This window comes from Apodemus sylvaticus, chromosome 5 (assembly GCF_947179515.1).
Source record: "Apodemus sylvaticus chromosome 5, mApoSyl1.1, whole genome shotgun sequence".
Taxonomy (NCBI): Eukaryota; Metazoa; Chordata; class Mammalia; order Rodentia; family Muridae; genus Apodemus; species Apodemus sylvaticus.
The window spans coordinates 38,871,799-38,889,325 of NC_067476.1; the positions used below are offsets into that span (position 1 = coordinate 38,871,799).

At 42.2% G+C, this 17,527-nt stretch overlaps 1 protein-coding gene across 2 annotated transcripts in view; it reads right to left on the reverse strand.

Moving 5' to 3' along the window:
• The window catches only part of Ccdc148 (coiled-coil domain containing 148), a 186,388-nt gene that overhangs the window by 138,725 nt on the left and 30,136 nt on the right, over window positions 1-17,527 (reverse strand). For both annotated transcript variants that reach the window (XM_052181135.1, XM_052181134.1), the window contains 2 exons: window positions 16,459-16,597; window positions 14,003-14,209 (listed from right to left, as the gene is read on the reverse strand). In XM_052181135.1, coding sequence (XP_052037095.1) covers window positions 14,003-14,209; window positions 16,459-16,597 — 346 coding nt within the window. The remainder of the gene's footprint in view (window positions 1-14,002; window positions 14,210-16,458; window positions 16,598-17,527) is intronic.

The following is a 17,527-nucleotide window of genomic DNA, read 5'->3' on the forward strand; positions in this document are numbered from 1 at the left end:
GCGCATACACACACACACACACACACACACACACACACATGAAGAGAGAGAGAGAGAGAGAGAGAGAGAGAGAGAGATGGATGATGGGGACCATCTCATGCAACTGCTCAGCTAAGTTAATGTCATCAACAGATTTTACAGTGCAAGTTGCTTAATCCTGAATATCAAAGATGAGAGTTGTATGAAACACAAGTAAATTATCAGAGAACATGCACATGAATCACAAAACTCCTCCCATAGTGCAGGATATAGTGACGTTTACTGAGAACAGTATGGATTAGGATGGGTGTCAACCACGAGTGGTCAAAAGATGAATTAAAAATGCATTCTTCCCTTCATATGTTTAAGGAAAAACCAACAATGGACACAAGTACCACACAAGCATGGTGATCTGAGTCTAGATGTCCAGAGCCTATGTAAATTCTGGGGGGTGGGACATGGTAGCCTGCTTCTAATTCCAACTTTCAGAAAACAGGGAGGAGATCCTAGAGTGAGCTTGAGGTTCAAGTGAGATCCTGTGTCCTTAAATACTATGGAAAGCAATTAAGGAAGAACCCCCCCCCCCCCCAGAATCAACCTCATAATTCTGCATGCCTTCAAATATATGTGCATACACATGTGTATACCTACTTATAAAAATGCATTCACATTGCACAGGCAGAACATATACATACATATTAAAATTATTTTCTTATCATTAATATTTAAGAATTCTTTATAAATAATGTATCTGAGTCTTTTATTAGACACTAAGTACACAAATATATTCTTTTGTTTATTAGCCTGACTCTTTAAGTATCTTGTGTCTTGATCATTTTGAGGATATCTAATTAACCATTTTTTTTCTTGTAGAAATAATACATTTGGTGTCTTGTCTAAGATATCATTTCCAAGTCAAGATTCTAAGAAATTCCTCCCATGTTGTCTTTACATGTAGGCCTATGATCCTTGAGTCATGATTTGTAAAGGGCATGCAGTATGAATTTTGTATGTAACATGGAAAGCCAATGGTTTGCAACAATTGTCCACTTGGGATTAATTAACTTTGTGTCTTTGCTGGAAATCAACTAACCTATGGTGTCTGGCTTTGTGTCTGGATACCCTGTTCTGTTCCAGCAGATACTCTTAGGATTCTCTTCAAATGGTCATGTTTTTCTTTTTTTCCAAAGTATTTTTAAAACCCTGATTCTCCAACTCAAAGTTGTGACTTCCCTCCCTCATTAATTATCCAGAACTTGATATTATAGCTGACTTATTTTTTTATTGTGCAGTCACAGTAAGATACAAACATCTATATTCCAGACCAAGTATCTTCATTTGCAAAACATCTTGTGAGATATTGTTATGACTTGCCACTGAGATATAAGACTCTCATCATAAAGAACATAAAAATGTACAGCCTCTTTTAAACTTTATATACTAGACCCAATGCAGACAAATCAGCTTTAAAAATCAAGGCATTTTAAGAGTTGGACTACTTGTAATATTTTACTTGAAAATAGTATGTAGATTCATCAAGTATCCAAACCCTGTGGAATTTTAATTAGCTACCTGCCAAGAGCCACAGACAGTGCAGAACAGCTGCACATAGGAAATGCTCTCTGCTGCTGTGACCAAAGAAGACTTTCTGGCATTAGTCCTAGGGTTCCTAGAACTCCCTGGTCTCTCTCATTTTTTTAAATTATTTATTTTATGTATGTATATACACAGTTGCTCTATTCAGACACACTGGAAGAGGGCATTGGATTCCACTACAGATAGTTGTGAGCCACCATGTGGTTGCTGGGAATTGAACTCAGGACCTCTAGAAGAACAGTCAGTGAGTTTAACGGCTGAGCCTTCTCTTTAGCCCTGCCTCTCTCAGTGTTACATAGGCATATTCCCCACGGGGACTTCCTTATGAATGCCTCCCCAATTTAGAACCTACAAGGAAGAGCGCCATGCTAACACCGATTATGCTGATGGTCCACGGTACAGTTAATCATGCCAAAGCATCAATAAGTAAAGGTCTTCAGTCGGAAAAAAAAATGTTGCATCTTTACTTCACATGGTGCACTAGACATCTAAATCCTCCAATTATTGTCTTTTTTTTCACCCTGATCTGACCAAGGAAGTATTTTATGTATGGGTCTCTAACATCTAATATGCAACTTCTACATACATCTATTACACAGCAAGTATTCTGAGATGATGCGAGAAATTTAAATAAAAAGTAGATGACATGTATTGGCACTAGGGCTCCTGTGTAATGAAAGCATCCTGTCCCCTGTTTGTGGTCGCTTAGGTATGAGGCTGGTAGCTAAGCCTTGGGGATTGCCTCTGCCTCAAAGGCAGTCTGAAGTAGGGTCTTTTGTGTCTGAAGGATCAATTCCTGCATATACTGTGTTATGGTTTGAATGGGAAAGTTCATGTGTTTGAATGTTTGGTTTCCAACCAATGATCCTGCTTTAGAAGGTTACAGAACTGTTAGGAAGTTGATTATGGGTGAAAAAAGTAAGTCATAGACAGAGGTGGCTCTGAATATTGAAGCTTAGCCCTAGTTCTGGCTGAGGGTCTCTGCTTCTTGATCTCCTACTTGGGCTGGGCTAGAACTTCAATCCCAAACCTGTAGAGCACTGTGTTCTCTGACCTCTGGGATTCCTATTTAGTTCCCAGCCATTTAGCATCTATTCTTTGTTCATCTTTTAACACTCCCCCTACACATTCAGAGATCATAGGATGGAAAAAGATGTAAGGTTTGTCTCTATTCGTGTTTTGGGGGTTCTTAACTTCTGAAATCCCCTTTTAACCTCTAAAAGCCTACCTGCTTTAAACCAAGCTCTCTGCGGCCCAGAGTCTATCAACGGTAGCGTTCTCTACTTACGTACATCTCTCTCTATTCCATATTGAAAACAGTCTCATGAAGAGATTCAGGGTAAATATGGGCTCACATTCAAAGCTTCTCTTATTTCGTGGATCTTACCTATGCATGGTTGCCAAATACATATAAACCCTTTTAAATTTTACTTCATAGTGTGAGTAAGTCAGTCTGATAGCAGTTATTCATCACTGCTCTAATTACACTTAAAACACTCTCCATCTGGATTTGAGTACCTTGAGTTTGATTGGTGAAGGCTAATGCCAAGGTTACTCTCCAACAGCAAAGGGAGGCGGAAGCAAGAGGAGGTGACAGAAAGAATTGATGGTGTAGGGGGCTCCCATCATGGGGAGTGGGCTCAGAGAATGCTTACTCTAAAGGCTGTTATTTAATTTCCTTCACTATTAGGAGCTCATGGCCAGGTCATTCAGCCAACGAGAGATGAAAAGGGGGGGGGGGGACACAGAAATGAGACGGGGAGAAGACAAGAGGCTGGGTGATTTGGTTCACAACTGACATATATCCCAGTTTTATAGGTAGCCAAGGTTTATTTTTAAAACTACATCTAACATCTTAGCATATTCAGTGTTGATAATTAAGTCTTATACTTCGCCTCCTAATGACTTTGCACATGATATACTTGCTTCTACTGCAAGCTTCCTCATAAATAAAGTAAAAAAGAAGGTAATAGAAACATCACTGTCAGGAGGTACTGCAAAGGGGGAGAAACGCCTGCATCTTAGACACTTCGCTTCCACAGAATTTACTGAGGGCCTATCACAGTCCAAACACTGGAAAACGTATTGGTGGAGAGGAGGAGTTTATACAGTAACAAAATGGAGAAAATGGGGTGTCACTTGCAGCTGTGCTGCTGACATGGGTATTTCAATGTGCTATATAATCACACTTACTGGCAGGCCAGAGTCAGGTACCAGGAGCCAGAGAGAACAAAGAATGTATTAAATCTAATTATAGACTCAATGAAGTCTTTCTGCAGTGGACATTTGAGCCGAGCCTTGAAAGGTGGTCAAGATATAATCAGGCAAAGGGAAACGAGAGAAACACACCAGAAAAGCCAACAGCAGCAGGGGAAACGGCAGGGCCAGGACAGTGTACAGTGTACGGTGTACAGTGCCATAGCAGGAGAAAGAAAGAGTGAGTTCCGGTGACTTGGTCTCCCTCACTTGTAAAGTGTAGAGTGGAGGATGTTGAGAAAGAACGCTAAAAAGAGAGTCACATCCAAATTATCGAGGACCTAGAAACCCACCAAGAAGTTCTCCCGTTATTGTAAGGTAAGGCATGCTTCTGAGGAGTTGGGGGGGTTAAATTATTTTACTCCCCCACTCTCTCTATCCCCCTTCTTCTTTTCTTTCTTCTACTACCTTGTTTGTTGTTGTTGAGAAAAGACCTGGCTACGTATCCCAGGGCCAGAGTGATGTAGTCCTCAAATCCCTTCCGCCATACCCTCTGAGTGCAGGAGTATGCAGGTCCATGTTATCACTCCAGAATTCTGCCTCCAGTTTAAGGGAAAGACTTGGATTAGAGTACATAGTTTAAGAACTGAGTCGGGCCCAAGAATGAAAAGGGAAGGGTATAGGGTTGAACCAGACAATTACCCAATGTTATCCAATGAATGTAACAGAGAGGGAAAATAAGAAGCATGGTTTCAATTTTAAAAGTACAATTTACCATAGGAAACCTCAAGATTTCCAGTTTTGATGTTGGTTTTGAGGCATCTGGAGGTTTCTAAAATTAATATAATCAGCGTGTCACTAGACAAAGACAGGAGAGAGTTATTTGGGGCTTAGGAAAGTATCTGAGAGAAGTACAGTCGTGAGAGGGCTCGCTGGGTAATGGAATAAAATGAGAACAAGGAACCGGAAAAGAAACCCAGAGGACGCCAGGGTTTTAGAGTCACGTGGACCACGAGGTACTTGGCGTGACTGCGGGAATCCCTTAATAGACCTCGAGTCAAGAACGAGGAAGGTGGGCGGTTATCAGAACACGTTATCAGAGCGGCCAGATGAGGATTTAAAACTCTGGAGGATTAGGGCACACGTAACCATAAACAGAAAACTACAGAGGTCCGAGAACAAGGGCGAATGGCATAGGGAAACTGATTTCACAAGAAAGGGAACGATGGAACAACCTCCCCACCCCCACCCTACCCCATCCCCGCCCAGGTACAGAGGACAACTTTGAGCCAAGAGGTCTCCTTGGAGAGGAAATGGTCTATAAGTAAAGGAAAACACTAAAGAGATCAAGAAGCACAGAAAGTACAGAGTCAGCAGGCTCCAGGGCCGCGTGGGAAAGTGGCAATCCTTAGTGAGGACTGGACTTGAACACCCAGGTGGTATCGGTATCGCTTGCCGCATCCACAGGAAGCCTGGGCAGGAAGATTGGCCCACCAAGAGCAGAAAGGTGTGCAGCGTGGGGGAATGGAACAGGGGCGATTTTATTTCCCAGTGGTATAATTTTCTTGGTAACCAGGAGATGACTGTCACTGACTGAGTCTGGGCATCTGCATGCATGGCGTTGGGCAAGTGGAGGTGTCCAATCTAAATAGTCACAGAAGGAACTGGCAGGGGAGGGGCCAGCCTCTCAGTTGGCATGGGGGTCTAGAAGGTGCTTCCTTTTCCAAAGCAGTACACGATCACTTAGCACAGAAGCAAAGAAAAGTCACTAACAAGGCATATCTGGGAAGTCTCTGCAGTTGAGCTCTGAAGACAGGCTGGAAGCATCCTGTAGAGCTGACAGGGTGGTCTGAGCTGAACACATACAAGGACTGCAGGTTTTGTGGGAGCGGGAGATACAAGCACCTGCTTCTCCCCATCTCGTCCAGAGTGAGATGCTTAACTACCTCAGCCTTGCTACAGCAGCCATTACTGTCAGAACACTAAAAAGTCAAAGAACGGCCATTCGGCATTCCAAAACTCCTTTTATACTTTCCTTAGGACATAAATCATCCAACTGACTCCTCCAAAGACTTTTAAATTCTAAGTCTGAGAACAAAATTATGGTTAAATGTTTAATTGATGTTTTACCATAGCTAGGGTATTAGTTTTTGAAAGGTCAAATTTATGCTACAATGTAGTAATATTTTCCCCGTATTCTGTGGCTCTAATACATAGCACACCTGGAGCCAACAGTATAATAAATATCTTCTATTATTCTGTAGTGTTCTTGCATGCAAACCTGTGTGGGGGCCAAGATAGACAGTGTTGAATTGCAAGCTAGTGTAAACCTTAAGGAGCCACTTCATTTCTCTGGGCTCAGCGCTCACATCTGTAAAAGGATGAAGAAGGGATAAATCTCCTGGTTTCTTCCATGTCAAAAACTGTGAGCATAATTGAACATTTTAAATTACTGTACAATTTACAGATTTATCTCTTTCCTTTCATAATAGATTCCATCCCAGCAATTTACCGAGTCTTAGTCTCTCATTAGAAATGCAAATTCTGAAGCTAACACTGTATCTGCAGGACAATAAAATCTCCTCCAGCATGATTGTGTGTCCATATTTGTCTACTTTTTTTCTTCTTGCTGTCCGGGGTGCATTCACATACCCTTGTCTGTTCTCTGTTGTTATAACAGCTAAAGTGAAAGAACTTACAAAGAATTTTGTTGGTTACGCAATTCTGATAGCTAGAGGGTTCAAATAACATGACGCTGGTATCTAGTGATAGTATCTGACTGCATCACTTTATGATGGAGAAGCAGAAAAACTGCTGACCGCATGCAGGAGGGTGCATGCCTTGCTTTAAAACAGCGCATGCTCGCACAAGCAAATGAACTCCATAGAAATAGGGACAGTCCCTTCCCAGGAAGAGTTCCCATGACCTCACTACCTTCCTCCAGGCCCACCCTCCAAAAGGGTCTTCTACCTCTGGGAAATACAAGCACTCAAACCAAATTCAAAACGTGGTAGCCTTTTGTGGTCACACCTCTTCTGGGAGACCATTCCTGTGCCAGTCAGCCAGGCACCACAGTGTCACCACCACGTGTCCGCAGAAGTTTAAGACAGAAACAGACTGTCAGAAAGACCCTATGGAGAGCAGGGGCACTTAGCAGACGGCTGACATGCTGGACATTGTGATATATGAGATATAATCAAGCAGCACCTAATGGCTTATAGACCCCATTTTATGACAAAAGAGTCCCCATTTCTCCTGTCACCAGACCCAAGTTCAGCAGAATGGGGTCTGTGAGTCAGAAAGCACACTCTCTGAGCCCAGGGCCCAGTTCCAGTAGATCAGGGTCCTTTAGGATTATAAAATGACTTCTCTTTCCATTTTCTGCCACCTTCTACATCCAGGATCCACAGAAAGCAAAGAAAGAGGGAAGCAGGCATAGCAGTGTCCGGAGTGTCCGCAGTCTCCTGGGGATGCTCTGCTCTCCATAGCATCTTCCTGACGGTCTGCTCAGTCCCATACTTCAGCCAACATGGACAGATGGACAGATGACACCCTGGTGCCTGGCTGACGGGGGATCAGGGGACAGCACAGGCATGGTCTCCCAGAGGAGATGGAACCCACAAAAGGCTACTATGAGAGAGAAGAGCAGCGTCGTCTGAGCTTGCTGACGTGTAACTAAACCCGCTGGTGGCTGGTGCCAGCTCTTGCTATCCTGACACCTGGATTGCTAGCTGGAATGTTCCTAGAAAAATGTCCCCACTGGGCCATGCACATTTTCATCTGAATAGCCTATCAAGTTGCCACTTATTGGCATTCTACCTTAGTTTTGGGGTTCCATTCACCTTTGGTAGGGGTCCTGCTAGGCACAAAGACCCTGCCTGGCATGATACTCTTGACAATGACCTCTTACAATAAGCTAACATTTTAACTGGGGCACATAAAAAATTGACAAGAACCATCTCATTAGGATTTTCCGGATTCCATGTAGATATAGAAAGCTGAAAATGATCATCACTCCTACTTTTGCATCAAAAAATTTTAAAAGCCTGGATTCATCTACATTAGGATTTTTCACAAACCAATCAGCAGAGACCACAGGGCATTAATCCAGTTAGGACAGGAACCTCTAAGGACACATGTGATATGACAGGATGATCACCTGTAACATAGCACCTGGAAAAGATGAGCCTACTGTGAACAGGTACAGGAAGACAGCAGCTAGGACTTAGTAATGAATTGATAAATATTAATGATTTGCACATTTTGAGGATTTATCAGAGCATGAAACCACAGAAGATTGCAGAGGCGACAGACACATGGGGAATTTGTGCCTACTCTCAGGCTCTGCCGTGCTGATCTCCAAGTGCTCAAAAGAAAGACTGGGGTCAGAGTATCCAGGGAGAGGAAGTCTCTAATGGCAGTGCAGGTGTGCAAAGGAAGGCATAATATAGATGCATAGGGAGAGCAGCAAGCCCTCAGGACAGATGAACAGATCCCCTGGACCTGGAAAGAAAAGGAAAATATCCTCTTCTGGGCGTGGCAGGAAAATATCTCCTTCACAAGAACCATTAAAGGCAAGCCGAGCAGTGGTGGCGCACGCCTGTAATCCCAGCACTTGGGAGGCAGAGGCAGGCATATTTCTGAGTTCGAGGCCAGCCTGGTCTACAGAGTGAGTTCCAGGACAGCCAGGACTACACAGAGAAACCCTGTCTCGAAAACCAAAAAAAAAAAAAAAAAAAAAAAAAAAGAAAGAAAAAAGAAAAAAAAGAAAAGAAAAGAAAAAAAAGGCATCAGATAGTTTGTCATGGGAAAATATCCTCAGAACCACTAAGGAGGCCTGCGGATGAATGAGAAAGGCACCGTGCCTCTTCCCTACAGGCACTTGTGTCCAGTGTCTAGTGACAACCTAGGGCAGGGAAGGAACAGAGGAAGAGGTAAAAGATTCTCCCAGAGGCAGATGATAAAGTAAGAACAGCCACACAAGGACTGATACAATTGAACAGAGTCCTCTGCAACAGGGATAAAAAAAAAAAAAAAAATAAGCTGCGAAGACAGAATGCCATTCAAAGTTTTTGCTCACCCAATAAAACAACTAAAAGGGATACAAACTAGAAAGGAAGAAGTCAAAGTACTGCTACAATGATACGATAGTATACATGAGCAGCCAAGAAAAATCTACCAGGGGACTCCTACAGTTGATAGACACCGTCAATGAAATGGCTGGATACAAGATTAACTCAAAACAAACAAACAAATAAAACAAGTAGCCCTTTTATATACAAATGACAAACAGGCTGAGAAAAAATTCAGGGAAGCAGCACCCTTCACAATAGCCACAGATAATATAAAATATCTTGGGGTGACTCTAACCAAGCAAATGAAAAGACCTGTATGATAGAAACTTCAAGTCTTTGAAGAAGATATCAGAAGATGAAAAGATCTCCCGTGCTCGTGGATCAGTAGGATTGACATAGTGAAAGTGGCCAACTACAGACGAAAATGGCAATCTACAGATGAAATGCAATCCTCATCAAAATTCCAAAACAATTCTTTACGGACCTTGAAAGAGCAATATTCGACTTCACATGGAAAACAAAACAAAACAAAAAAACAGGGTAGCAAAAAAAAAAAAAAAGACCCTCAACAGTAAAAGAATCTTCAGAGGTAACACCATCTCCAATCTCAAGCTGTACTACAGAACTGTAGTAATAAAAGACACACAGTATTGACATAAATAAATAAATAAATAAATAAATAAATAAATAATGCCAGGCACATTGATCAATGGAATTTAATCAAAGACACAAATTTAAATCTGAGGACACCTGATTTTTGATAAAGAAGCCAGAAATATACCATGGAAAAAGGAAAGCATCTTCAAGAAATGGTGCAGGTATAAGAGGATTTGCATGTAGAAGAATGTAAATAGATCCATATCTATCACCCTGCACAAAACTCAAATCCAGGTGAATCAAAGACCTCAACATAAAACCAGATACACTGAACCTGAGAATGTTGAAACACATTGGCATAGGAAACCGCTTACTAAATAGAACACCAATAGTGCAGACACTAAGAACAACAATTGCTAAATGGGATGTCTTTAAACTGAAAAGCTTTGTAAATCAATGGGTCAAGGCAGTAGCCTACAGAATGAGAAAAGATTAAGATTTTTCACCAACCCCATATCTCACACAGAACAAATGTACAAAATATGTAAATAACTCAAAAATTTAGATACCAGCAAACTAAATGATTCCATTTTAAGATGAGGAGTAGATCTAAACAGAATTCTCCACAAAGAGATAAAAAATGACTGAAAAACTTGAAGTAGGGTTAGGGGAGTTGGGGGACAGGGTGCTGTCCCTGACTCTTTTTGCCTATTTATAGGACCCTTCTCCTGCTATTGAGTTGGCTTATCCAGCCTTAATGTGATGATATATGCCTGTTGGTTTTTGTTTACTTGTTTGTTTTTGTTTTGTTTTTGATTTGTTGTTGTTTTATTTGTTTGGGGTTTTGTTTTGTAGCTTGTTATACCATATTTGTTTGATGTTCCTGGGAGGCCTGTTCTTCTCTGATGGGAGGAGGAGTCTGTGGATCTGGGGGAGAGGGGAGGATAGTGGGGGTAGGGGAGGGAGGCTGGGGGAAGGGAGGGTGGAGAAACTGAGGCCAGGATGTAATATATGAGAGAATATCCAAAAAAGTTTTTCTTATCTAAAAACATTGCTAAAAGATTAAAGAGACAAGCCATGGGTTGATAGAAAGAAAGAAAACTTGTAGAGAGAACACATAAAAACATACAATGAGGAACAGAAAGGCAGGAAACCCATGAGAAGACTGGGCAAGACCGGAGTGGAAGGTTCACTAGCTAGATAATGAGTAAAGATTCTCAGTCGTTATTTTATTTTATTTTTTTAAAGTTTTATTTATTTATTATGTATATGAGTATACTGTGGCTGTCTTCAGATACACCAGAAGGGAGCAACAGATTACATTACAGATAGTTGTGAGCCACCATGTGGTTGCTGGAAATTGAATTCAGGACCTCTGGAAGAGCAGTCACTGCTCTTAACCACTGAGGCATCTCTCCAGCCCCCATCAGCCATTATTTTAAATGGCTCCACATAAAACCAGACCCACTGAAGCTAATAGAAAAGAAACTGGGGAAGAGCCTTGAGCACATGGGCACAGGAGACAATTTCCCTCTAAGGTCAAGAATTGACAAATGGGACCTCATAAAATTACAAAGTTTCTGGAAGGCAAAGGACACTGTCAATAGGACAAAATGGCAACCAACAAATTGGGAAAAGATCTTTACCAACCCTACATCCGACAGAGAGCTAACATATAATATATACAAAGAACTCAAGAAGTTAGACCCCAGAGAGCCAAATAACCCTATTAAAAATGGGGTAAAGAGCTAAACAAAGAATTTTCACCTGAGGAATATTGAATGGTGGAGAAGCACCTAAAGAAATGTTCAACATCCTTAGTCATCAGGGAAATGCAAATCAAAACAACCCTGAGATTTTACCTCACACCAGTCAGAATGGCTAAGATCAAAAACTCAGGAGACAGCAGGTTCTGGCAAGGATGTGGAGATAGATGAACACTCTTCCACTGATGGTGGGAATGCAAGTTGGTACAACCACTCTGGAAATCAGTCTGGGGGTTCCTCAGAAAACTGGGCATGATACTACCGAAGGACCCTGCTATACCACTCCTGGGCATATACCCAGAGGATTCCTCAACATGTAATAAGGACACATGCTCCACTATGTTCATAGCAGCCCTATTTATAATAGTCAGAAGCTGGAAAGAACCCAGATGTCCCTCAGCAGAGGAAAGAATACAGAAAATGTATATTTACACAATGGAATACTACTCAGCAATTAAAAGCAATGAATTCATGAAATTCTTAGGCAAATGGGTGGAACTGGAATATATCATCCTAAGCGAGGTAACCCAATCACAAAAGAACATGCATGGTATGCACTCACTGATAAGTGGATATTAGCCCAGAAGCTTGGAATATCCAAGACACAATTCACATATCAAATGATGTCCAAGAAGAAGGAAGGAGAGGCCCCTGGTCCTGAAAAGGCTCGAAGCAGCAGCGTAGGGAAATACCAGGACAGGGAAGTGGAAGGGGGTTGATTGGGGAACAGGGGAGGGAGGAGGGCTTATGGGACTTTCGGGGAGGGGGGACCCAGGAAAGGAGAAATCATTTGAAATGTAAATAAAGAATATATCTAATAAAAAAAAGAACGAAAGACAGACAGGCATTCAGAAAGAAAGAAAGAAAGAAAGAAAGAAAGAAAGAAAGAAAGAAAGAAAGAAAGAAAGAAAGAAAGAAAGAAAGAAAGAAGGAAGGAAAGAAGGAAGGAAGGAAGGAAATAAGGAAGAAAGAAGGAAGGAAAGAAAATGGCATCTAGTCTCCACTCGTTAGTCACCAGGCTGAGGCTAAAGAGGCGGCAGTACAGAGAACATGATGTGAAGGCTGTGGGCTGAAAATCTGGATAGCCACTTGGCAAAACCATCTGAGCATTATGTACTTGAGCTACACCCTCTCAAACCTTACATTCCACCCACTCTGCTCCTAAGGACCCAATAGGAATCAGCACATCCGTTCAGGAAGGCATGTTCACTTGTGTACACAATGGCAAAATCCAGGAAACCGTATAAATTATGTTGTCATAAAATGAAATGCTATACAACACTAAAAAGAACAAGTTATTCACACGTGCAACAAGGTTCAAGGAGATATGGTGAGCATAAGAAGGCTAAAGGCTGCATACTCAATGATTTGATGTAGATACAGCTTGAGGTAGACAGAAGACACCCACAATGACGGTGTCAGGAGGGTGGTTAGGGGGAAGGGGCAGTCTTTACAAAACTTGCTGTGAGCCAGCCTCTGTGTCACAGAAATTTGTTTTGTATGTGGTGTGTTTTAGCTCAGTATTCTCATGGGGTCTAATAAGTGGACTTCATTCTACAGCTCACTTAAGTGCCTGGCAGCACACAGCGAAACACCCTGCTCACAGCACAGTTCTAGGGCAAATGGCAATGCTCACAAAGTGTACAGAGGCAGTCTAGGGGTGCACCGACCGTCCCAGCCCCGCCGTTGTGTCCCCTATCAGACTCCAACAATGAGAAACACATACCAGCTCTACAGCTGGGGTAGACCAGCCTAGAGACAACTTGTACTTTTCTACATTCCGAACTCACGCACTGTGAAAAGAAGATCTTCCTACTTTTTAAAAAATGCAGATCAAACAAGTTTCCTCCAATGATTTCAAAGCAAGCATTTGTTTTTAGATATATTACTCACTATACTATGTCTGCCAGGGTTTTTTTTTTTCCTACTAAGAGGATAAATTGTCTGATTTGTTTACCCTGGTGATCCTCCTAAATGACTTAGCAGCACACCGAGATGACGACCTGACGTCTTACCTGAGCACAGTTCATTTCCTGGCCCTGTGACTGCAGAGGAAAGCAGTTACACGAGGACAGCCGTAACCCATACCTTCCTTCAGTTCTAGTGTGGGAACAGTGCCTCTGTATTTGCCTGTGTGCAGCACACGCCCACACTCCAGCCTTCCAACCACAGCTCTTCAGGCACACTGAAGCCCCTCAGTGGGCCAGAGAAGGGGCAAAGCCCTACCTACACCCCACACCTTGCTGAGGGCCACACATGGCCACCAAGCTTGCTCACACATGCTCCATGTGAGTCTTTCCTTCTTGGCCTTTTCAGATCCTCCAACAAGAATGAAGTCTGGCTCAGCACCAGACAGTTCCATCTAACTAGACCTGATGTGTGGCACCTCTGCCAGGTCTTAGATGGCACCATCAAAATTTCAATACTAACACCCTGTTACAGTAAGCAACCTTAGATTGAGCTTTATAAAATTATGGGCCTTTTTTTTTTACCTAAATTAATCACAACATCTATGGTTCAAACCACAGTTTTCAAGATGGGCTTTTCAGAGAAACTGATCTTCAGATAGAATTTGAACAGAAGTAGACATTTGTGTTTGTTGTTTCGGTTTTTGGGTTTTGAGACAGGGTTTCTTTGTAGCTCTGGCTACACTGGAACTCACTCTGTAGACCAGGCTAGCCTCAAACTCAGAAATCCACCTCCCTCTCTCTCTGGTGTTCAGCACCATGACCTGGAATAGGTAGACTCTTAATCCTCCACCCCCTGATCATAGCTCCCAATGCAGCGTCTTACCTTGGCCTTCAGGTCAGCACACAGTTCCTGTTGCCGTTTCCTGTCCTTGGCCAGCAGGCTCTCCATTTCATGGGCTGCACAGGCCTCAAGGAGAGTCAGCATGGCTTTCTGTATAAAGTCTTTCCTGTTCCTATTCCAATTGTCTATCAGGATTCTTCTCTGCTCTTTAGTAAAGTGATACTGGTCACAGTATTTCTCGTGTTCTACCTACAAATGTAACAGAAGGCAGTTGCTTATCATTCTGAAAAGGGCCTATAATTCATATCATTATTGAGAAATGGATAAAATCCATTGTAATCAATGATTTTGAATAGCTAGGAACAAACATCCTCTCTATAACCAGGAACAAGACACAATCTTTATTTTTCAGAGACTGTGCCTAATTGGCAACTAATGATGTCACCTAATTTTCTGTCCTCAGTTTGGGATGGAAGGATGGAAGCAGTCCAGGTGGGCCCTGCAAAGGATCTTAATTCTAAATGGCAACGTTTTTAACAAAAATCAATCTTTTCCCATATGTAATTTTAAATATTCCTTTTAAAGTCAATTTTAGTATTTTACATGATTACATTGTTTCAGTCAAATAGCATACTTTGCTAAATTTATCTATTTATTTTAAATGTATGTGCATTTTGTTTGGCATGCATGGATGCTTATGTGAGGGTGTTGGATCCCCTGGAACTGGAGTTACAGAGAGTTGTTAACTACCATATTGATGCTGGGAACTGAACCTGGGTCCTTTGGAAAAGCAGCCATCTCTCTTAACCACTGAGCCGTCTCTCCAGCCCCACTAAAATATTCTTCAAATGCCACAATCATCTTGGAAAGGCACAGTTTTGACTGTAATCACCAAATGGCTCAGCTGCTGAGATATTTAAAAGCAATCTGGTGATAATGCCCTCTGGGCTCCTCTCCTGCCCTCCCTCTTGCCCCCATGAGGACATGGCTTCTGGCACTGGCAGCAGGCACTCCTTCCCGAGGTGAATAGTAACCTTGGGAAGTGCAGAGTCCCAGGGGAAGGGCAGAAGCAGGGGAGTTCAGAGGCAGAGGGAGCCTGGTCTGTCTAAAATCCCCGGCAGGGGACTCTGAAATGAGAGTCATTGTTAGAAGTCTTTACTTTTCTAGTATAGCCCACACCTGTGAATCTGACACATTACCTGGTCCCTGAGTTGCTAGGCATTAGAAAAGAAGCAAGAGAAGGTAATGCCCACATAAAGAACAATGCTTTAGGTGGAATTAATTAGGATCATGATAAAGTAGGCCATGGTCTCACTTTAACCAGAGAGAAAACACATCCTGTGAACTCCTTAGCTTTGTTCTAGAAAGCTAAAAATATACTTAACATTTGTCAAACATCGAAGAGGGGAAGTATGCACCATGAAGGAAATATATAGTAACCAATCTGGTGTAGAAAGTAAATGTAAAAATCTTTATCACATCAATAGTAATAAAATGTAAAAATCTATAGAGTTACACTTGACAGCTAGCTGCTGAGACAAACAGACCTAATGGGGAATAAAAAGAAATCTCTAATTTGATCAATTAAGAATTTTTAAAGCTCTATAATGAGTCACTTAAAGACCAGAATGAAATTCTTACTACATGGGGGTGGAGAGTGGAGTGAGGCAGGCTAAGAGGCACGGAAGAGGATGGCCACTGTAATGTGTAGCCTTTACTTTGGTTTCTTCACCAGACATTAACGTTAACAGTGCTATTTCATCCATTGTCATGTGTACTAAAGGACTTTCACAGGACTCATGCTGAAACACAGCACATGATATTCATAGCACAGCCCATCCAAGAGCTAAATCTGCACATTTGCTACATGAACGTTATAAGGTGAGTTACCATTGAGTTCACTGGCAACATGGTAACTTCTAGATTCTCCCTGTCATCATCTTGCCCACTACAGAAGGAAATGATAATTTCCAAATTTCCTCTCAGGTAACTTTGAGAAGTGTCTTTAGTCCCTGAAGTGAGGTTTGTGTTTGGAACCATGTGGGAATTAGGCAGGGCTGTGGTAGAGGCTAGTGACGTTGCCCAGGGACAATGCTGGGTTTTCCAGGCCTAGGGCTGAAGTGAGACAGGCTCTGTGGGTAGAAGGCAGGCATTGGAGTTTCAGAAGACAGCCAGATGTGGTAGAACCACCACCACAGCAGGCAGATAAAAGATAGTGTGCCTTCCGGGAGTAAAATGGCTGCTCTGTAGCTGGGAAATCATGGTGAAGGTTTCCAGGCAGGTGGGCACAGACTGGCCCTGGACTTCCTTCAGACTTTACAGGCTTCAAAAATGACCCACACAGGTTTGCAGCCTGTAACCATATCTTCTATAATAGAGGAATGAAGAATTTTCAGAGCACTATTTAAAAGACATATTTGTCTCACTAATTATGGACCTGTAAACACAGCAGTTCACAGGCATATAGGATATGCATATTCATCACCGGGATCACTCACCAAATGATGCCTGGACTTGTGAGGGAAATATCTCTGCAACATGTCTAAGTACAGAGCCCTTCTGCCGAGGAGATTTCCAGGATACTGGTCTACGACAGCCTGGTAAATCCACTGCTCTTCCTCACTTAGTTGGAAGTTACTGGAAGCAATAAAAATGTCACACACATAGGTGAACAATCATGGGATGTAAGGGACTTCACGCTATCAGGCAGTGAAGATGGAAGTAGATAATGAGATTTTGAAGACAAGACTGCTCACTATGCTGTTGGAGCTGGTCTCAGGATACCCTCCAGCTTCGTCCTGGGGGCAGAGACCATGGGAATGCTCCAACAGGCTCTGCTGAGGTGAGCTGACGCCACCTGTGAGCCACCGAATGCCTGATCCATAGTTCTAAGCTCACGTCCAGCGGCTCTTTCAGTTCTTGCTTTGATCTTGCCAGAGTTCCAGGAATAATTCCAAGATGTTGGTGAGACACGATATTCTTTTAATATTTATTCTATCTTGCCTATAGCAATATTTTAAAAGCTATCACCAGTGAATGGAGTAGATAAACACTGGGAACTACTTATTAGAGATAAAGATTAAATAAAAAGATAATATTTTTCTTATTCAACAAAGTTCCCGTTTCTATGCTGGAGACAAACGCAAATGTAAATGGATGAACATTTTATAAAAAGGAAAATAAAGACAGATCGAGAGAAGCATTTATTATGCTTTGGGCTCCAAGGCAAGCCAAATAACCTTTTAGTTTATTCTCTTTACCTCGTGCTTTGTGGCTAAGACTACAGATTGGTAGTGAAAACACAAACAATGCTGCTATATTTCTAATGACCAAACAAATAATTTGGGTTTTTATTTCATGCATGTGTGTGTGTGTGTGTGTGTGTGTGTGTGTGCATGTGTGCACAGGAAGTTATAGGACATCATACAGAAGTTGGTTCTCTCTTACTTTGGGTTTCAGGGGTTGAGATGAAAATCGTGAGGCTGGAGGAATTGCCTTTACACGAAGTCACTTGTAAACAAGATCCTGCAAGCTGCCCTAGTCACGTGTCCACCCTGTGTCAATACA